The following is a 7,077-nucleotide window of genomic DNA, read 5'->3' on the forward strand; positions in this document are numbered from 1 at the left end:
TTTTTCCATGAACAAATGCACATCTACCGCTGTTGATTTGTATTCACAAATGTGCCTTATTGGGAAAGTAACACTTTACAATTGCAGGTGGCACCTCCGAAGCAAAAACGCGAATGAAACACAAAGTTGTCCAAGCGTCAAGTTACATTGACCCTGAATAGTGCTGTTTATAAGTAGCTAAATAAATGTGCTAAGTCTAAGAGTTCGTTAAGTTGACCAGAAAAAGGCCCAAAACAAAAAGCATTAAGATAGCAGAAGAAAGTGCAACCAATAAAAGCTGTTGAGATTGAATGACATACAATTTTAAAAAAAAAAGCAAAAATTGTAAGGTAGAAAAGATTAAACAATGTCACTCAAGAGTGCGTAAAAGAATATAAAAAAAATCATATATATGTATATATATATATATATATATATATATACACACACACACACACACACACACACACACACACACACTGTATACCTAAAACAAGGAGTGAGTCCTAGAATCTTGAAAAGTTTAACGAATTGAATTCTGAATTCATCAGTGAAAAGAGCTCCAGGTGAACCCTTCCAGGAACATAAAGGGAACCTTTTTTCCCCCCACAGTTAACAGCATACCTTAGCACGTCATGGCTATTGTTAGACAAGAGATCCAGCCTGGTTCTGCGCGGGCACCATAATGGGCACCCCGCCCATGCGGGCGATGTTGGAGCCGGTGAGTGTGGAGGAGGGAAGCGGTGGAGGGGGCGGAGTGGCCTGAAGCTGTAACTGAGGGTGACTATAGGTCTGTGGCAGCATCTGGGCCTGCGGCAGCTGGGTGGAACGCTCCGGTCTGGGTTGGGAGCCCCCATTGGCGTTGGCTTCCGAAGAGGCGAGCTGGTCACGCGGGAGAGTGGTGGTGGTGTTGTAGCTGAAGTGGGTCGGGGTGGTGGCTCCTTGATGGCGCGACGGACGGTAGCCGGCTGTGCTGCCAGTGGCTGTGATGATGGAGGCCGTGTCGGATGGAGCGCGCTGAGGGTACTGCTGCAAGTGGTGGTGGTGGTGGTTTTGTTGGTGTGAGGGCTCTCTGTGTTGCGGGCTGGAGGCGATGGAGGACAAGGTGCCGTTTTTGGAGATGATGTCGGAACCCATTCCGCTTTTAGCCCAGGACACACGTTTGGGAGCCTGAGCGTCCTCTCTGAATGGTGGGATAAGACATAGGTGTGTGAAGGAAAGTTTGCTTGAATCTTCCAGTTGTGTAGTTGGCACTGAATCGGAAGTTGGCACTGAATCAAAGCAATGATTATATTCTCAAAGTCCAAACAGTATTACAGGTACGATTCAAGCACGGTTCATTTGAAAGTTTTTATTTAGATGAGATTTTTGTGGGATGATTCGATTTTGGTTGGATACAATGGGAATACGATTTGATTCAATATGTTTTTGCTCTGTTCGACCGGGTATGATGCCATGAGTTTCTTGTTGATTTTACAAACTGAACTGAACATGATTTGCAAATAAAATGAATCCAACGTCCAATTTTCACTGGAATGGGACGGAACATTTATATACATATGTGTGTGTGTGTGTGTGTGTGTGTGTGTGTGTGTGTGTGTGTGTTCAGCTTATCATGTCATCAGGTTACAGGGTGCATGAAAGGGTTAAATATAATAAATATGACAACTGCGTACATCGAAGCCTTTGAGTCTTTGTGGAAAACAATTCATCTAACGCATTATTATTGTCAGCTACAGCACAGCTAGGAGGCTAGGATTGTGGGATCACACACGGACACGTGAAGATCTGCTTGCAGTTCCTTCTAAAGGTACTTTGTGAGCTCCGACCTCCCGCTTGGACTTCAGCTACTCAGTTGACTGCGCCTCTCATGTGCCGTTTTGAAAATGAATGAGGAGGAGATTGGTGAACTGAGAGTTCAATGTTTTTCTTAAAGATCCTGCGAAATGATCATGGGAAGAGAGGTGCGACCACCTTCGGGTTGAGAGACAACCACTCGAGGCAGCACTCCGCTGCTCCCATGAAGACTGGTTTAGGTCAAACTAACCGACTTGGAATCTTTTGTCAGAGAGGTACTGTCATCCAACTCACTTGATTTCATTTGCCATGTCATCTTCGTTGTCCCGTTGCCTCTTCTTAAGGAAAAACACGCAAATGAGTATAAGGCAGAGGACGCCAACCACCGTGCCCACCGTGGCGCCGACAATCACCCCAACTTTATTGGCTGCAGAGAAAATCATAGCACACAACAATTACATGGTATCAACACCAAATAATTCAATAGCAAGGTATATAATGCATGTTTTGGGCGTAATACACAAAGAAAACAAAATACCCTTTTAAAAACAGATTACAAGGGTTTTGGCATTTACTTTACTACTTTGGAGTAGTCAACAATTTGTTCTCTGCCATAAAGTTCTCTGTTAGATTGGGTGGAGCGGCCGAAAGCTGTAACTGAGGATGTACTATTCAGAAAACATGTTTCAAAAAGCTATTACTTGTAGACAGAAAAAGAGGTTGGCGAACCAAAACCTGGTGTTGCGAGACCTCAAAAGGGCCAGGCTGGAGTAAAAGTAGTGGATGTGGGCGTTCACTTGGGAAAGTGGGAAGTGATGAATTGTACAAGTGGTTGAAAACAAAGGGAGGAGAATTTTCGTCGTACAGATGGGTGAGGCAGTGGGATCGAGCTGGGAAGGTGTTTGCAGCAGGTTGGAGTGATTCAAGACAAGAGATGAAAATGTTCTGAACAGGTCCAAAATGGTGCTGAGTAGATGAAAGGAGTCAATATAAGAAAAAGAAAAAGAAAGAACAACTCATGTAAAGTGCGCAAACAGGACCTAGGCCAGACTAGACAGGACGAGGTGCCGACCCTTGAATAGGTTCAAGTCTAAAGGTACTGTATTTTCCGCACTATAATGAATGGCCTATTTTAAAACTGTTTTCATAAATAGGACACACTGCATTATAAGGCGAATAGAATAGAAGCTACAATATTGGCTGTGGTTGCGTTATGCAGCCACTAGATGGAGTGACGCTAAAGCAGGGATCTCAAACTCAGTTCCTGGAGGGCCGCTGTCCTGCATGTTTTCCAAGTCTCCCTGTTGCAACACAGCTGATTCAAATGATCAGATCATCAGCAAGCTCTGCGGAAGCCTGACATTGAACCTGTTCATTTGAATCAGATGTGTTGCAACAGGGAGACTTGGAAAACATGCAGGACAGCAGCCCTCCAGGAACTGAGTTTGAGACCCCTGCACTAAAGGGAATACAATACAGCATTGATTTATACCGAGCCTTCACAACCGCTGCAGCTGGAACAAAGCGCTTTACAAAACATTTAAAATACTATATCCAAGAAATCAGAATATTGATCCATATAAAAGGCGCACCGGATTATAAAGCGCACTGTGGGCTTTTGAAATTTTTGAATTCTTTTAGGTGTGCCTTATAGTGTGGAAAATGCGGTAAATGGGAAGAATGGTACAATCCAAGTCACGTATTGCCCCTTTAATACAGGAGTGGTTCCAGAGCATAGCAACTGACAGTATTTTTTTTCTCTCTCTGATATTAGTGATGATGTTGATTATGATGATGATGAGGGTAATAGTTGTGTTGTACATACAGGTGGAAATCTCCAGGTTGATGAAACAGCTTTCAGATCCGGCTATATTGCTGGCAGTGCACACATACTTCCCTGACATGTTACTGCTCAGGTTACTCAGCTTCAGAGTGCCTGTCTTCTCATCTAAAATGGCATTTACCAAGAAAGAGGACAACAGTCATGTATGCATTTACTCACTTGATGCAATATACAGTACCGTATTTTCCAGAGTATAAGTCGCAGTTTTTTTCATAGTTTGGCCGGGGGTGCGACTTATACTCTGGAGCGACTTATGTGTGAAATGGTTAACACAGTGTACACATCACATGTTATTTTCACATTATACCGCAAGAGGGTGCTCTCGGCCTGTGTTGATACTTTCTACGTTGGCGGTAACTGAGAAAAACAACTGACAATGACTCTGACGTAAGCGACGTAGAAGAGGAAGCGCTGCATCTTCTACCTCCGGAGTTGGCGGAGTTGTTTAAAAGTGACACCGAGCATGAAGATTTCATTTGATTTCGTGATTTGGAGTGACGCTGATGGTTTGGTAAATTTGTAAGCATGTTCTTTGTGCTATAATTGTCTAAATAACTCTTAATATGTTACGTGAACATACCAGGCACATTCACAGTTCGTTGTTTAAGCGTCATGTAACGTTAGCATATCGTACACTTATTCAGCCCGTTGTTCTCTAGTTTTATTATTATTTTAAATTGCCTTTCAAGATGACATGTATGTTTTTGGTGTTGGATTTTATCAAACAACTTTCCCCCCAAAATGCGACTTATACTCCTGTGCGACTTATACTGTACATGTTTTTTCCTTCTTAATTATGCATTTTTTGGCTGGTGCGATTTATAATCCGGAGCGACGTATAATCCGAAAAATACGGTATATTGAACGAAGGAATGAAGGCACACTAATAAATCATACAAAAACAGATTACAAGTGTGGAGAACAGACCAAAGCTAACTGCTCAAGTTACCATAAACATCTGGAATTGGATGTCATCGAAAATGAGTTAAGTTTCCTTTTTTTTTGTTTTTTTGAAAAAGAATAACAATCAGTAGGTTGAAAGTTGAAGAGCAGTGAAATATTTTGACTGATAGATTTTTATATCCACAGCAGTATGGGACAGATTCCGTCCCTTTGAAGGGATGTCAATAAACCAGACACTGCTTTTATTTCGAATGAGTTTGCTAAATCACTTGGTGATCTCAATCATGTCGGACAGTTGTGTGGGCTCCACTCACTGAGCATGGGTGAGAAGAAGACCTCAGAGGAGGGACTGGCTCGCTTCCACTTATACAATGGAATCGGCTTCCCACTGCTGGACTTGCAGCTCAGAGTCACATTTCCTTTCAGCACTGGTTTCCCTGATAAAGTGCACTTAGGGACAGATGGGGGCACTGAGTGGAGAAGGGGAGGGATCATTACATTCTTTATTGAGTAAAACATGAAAGTACGAAATAGTTCTTACCTCTGACATCCAGGCTGAGCTCGGCAGTGAGGCCAGGGTTATCCGGGATGATGACTTGGCAGAGGTAACGTCCAGAATCGGACTCCTGGGTGTTGTTGATGTACAGAGACACGTCACTAGAGGGCATGCGAGAGGTGAACCCAACTCTGCCCTGAAACTGGGAACTCCCCACACTGATGGAGCCTTTCGTGTAAGAGATTATCTAAACAAGAAAAGAGAGGCAAAGGTAGTTTATAGAGTACTACTGTATTTCTAAATGCTTTGGTCAAAGTGAGGAACGTTCTCTGATGTCATCCAAAAATGTCATGAAGTATTTCGGCAACTCTGCTATATAATGAAGCAAGCTGATTTAAGGCAAACACACGCTTAGTGGACACTATAAAATACATTTGCAAAAATATAAAATTGCAAGACAATTATTGAGTTGAGAAATACTTCTCATTTTCAACAGAAATACTGCAACGATGAATATACTCACAATAATAATGCCAGAAAAATATTTCCTACAGTTTTGACTATTTTAATTTACAAAAAAAAAAGGAAAAATAATAACCAACTGCTTGTGCATTGCCAAAGACAAAAACAATGTTCTTTTTCAGTAAACTAAAAAAGGTTTGCTGTGAATGTATTGATTTTTATTTCGTCCACTGGTTGCAATGAAATAAAATCATCTGAATCTAGAGACATTTTTTTTTATGTAGACCCTACAATGGCTTAAAAAATGTCTCTGGTTTCAGATTACATTTTGTACACCCGTTTGATGAAATATGGAGTCAGCACACTATTTTTTTTCCGGTTTACACAGTGGTACAACATAATTTTGTAATGCCGGGAAGACAAACACACACAAAAAAACAAACAAACAAAAACTTGCCATCATTCCTTGTTGTTGCTTCAATTATTTAGGCAGATGACTGTATGTAACACTCTGAAATGTCTCTCGGTGTGAGTATGAGCGCTAATGGTTGTTCGTCTACGTGTGCCCTGCGATTGGCTGGCAATCAGTTCAGGGTGTACCCCGTCTACTGCCCAAAGACAGCTGGGATAGGCTGTAGAAAATGAATGAATGGATAACTGTAGGTATGCCTACATACCCAATTGAATATCATAATGGCATTCACTGAAATCACAAATTTACATCCCATACTGTTCTGCTGGAATAATAACTATTGAATACACGTAGTAAGTCGCCTCTTGTTTATTCATAGCACAAAAAGTCACGCACTGCGCTGCCTGCCTCCATTGGCTAAAACCCCCTTTGAAAGAGAGCTGTCATGAGCTCTCTTTTGACCCTGTTCCTCGATTGTATGTGATTTTACATTCCTCTCTGGTCAATGCCATAATGTTATGGTGACGGATAAACACAGCCAAGGTCAGATTCTCAAGATAATATGTTGCAATAAAAGGTCATTGAACTAAGTAAAGGAGTGTTATTTTGCTTAGCTATAAAACCTCCTTTTCCCTAGATAACAGCATGATAACATCATCCCGTATTAAAAAAAAATATATCAGCAACATTACCTTGCGCAAACCAAATTACCGTATTTTTCGGATTATACATCACTCCGGATTATAAATCGCACCAGCCAAAAAATGCATCATTAAGAAGGAAAAAACATATATAAGTCGCACTGGAGTATAAGTCGCATTTTTGGGGCAAATTTATTTGATAAAATCCAACACCAAAAACATACATGTCATCTTGAAAGGCAATTTAAAATAAAAATAAAACTAGAGAGCAACATGCTGAATAAGTGTACGATATGCTAACATTACATGACGCTTAAACAACGAACTGTGAATGTGCCTGGTATGTTCACGTAACATATTAAGAGTTATTTAGACAACTATAGCACAAAGCACATGCTAACAAATTTACCAAACCATCAGCGTCACTCCAAATCACGAAATCAAATGAAATCTTCATGCTCGGTGTCACTTTTAAACAACTCCGCCAACTCCGGAGGTAGAAGATGCAGCGCTTCCTCTTCTACGTCGCTTACGTCAGAGTCAT

At 41.4% G+C, this 7,077-nt stretch overlaps 1 protein-coding gene across 2 annotated transcripts in view; it reads right to left on the minus strand.

Annotated features, from left to right (window-relative positions):
• Window positions 1-582: 582 nt before the first annotated feature.
• The window catches only part of esama (endothelial cell adhesion molecule a), a 79,426-nt gene continuing 72,931 nt past the window's right edge, over window positions 583-7,077 (minus strand). For both annotated transcript variants that reach the window (XM_019857735.1, XM_019857734.1), the window contains 5 exons: window positions 5,064-5,265; window positions 4,837-4,992; window positions 3,602-3,724; window positions 2,071-2,203; window positions 583-1,162 (listed from right to left, as the gene is read on the minus strand). In XM_019857735.1, the coding sequence (XP_019713294.1) occupies window positions 625-1,162; window positions 2,071-2,203; window positions 3,602-3,724; window positions 4,837-4,992; window positions 5,064-5,265 (1,152 nt within the window). In that variant the 3' untranslated portion in view covers window positions 583-624. The remainder of the gene's footprint in view (window positions 1,163-2,070; window positions 2,204-3,601; window positions 3,725-4,836; window positions 4,993-5,063; window positions 5,266-7,077) is intronic.

The sequence above is a fragment of the Hippocampus comes genome, unplaced genomic scaffold (genome assembly GCF_001891065.2).
Source record: "Hippocampus comes isolate QL1 unplaced genomic scaffold, H_comes_QL1_v1.1 scaffold248, whole genome shotgun sequence".
Lineage (NCBI taxonomy): Eukaryota > Metazoa > Chordata > Actinopteri > Syngnathiformes > Syngnathidae > Hippocampus > Hippocampus comes.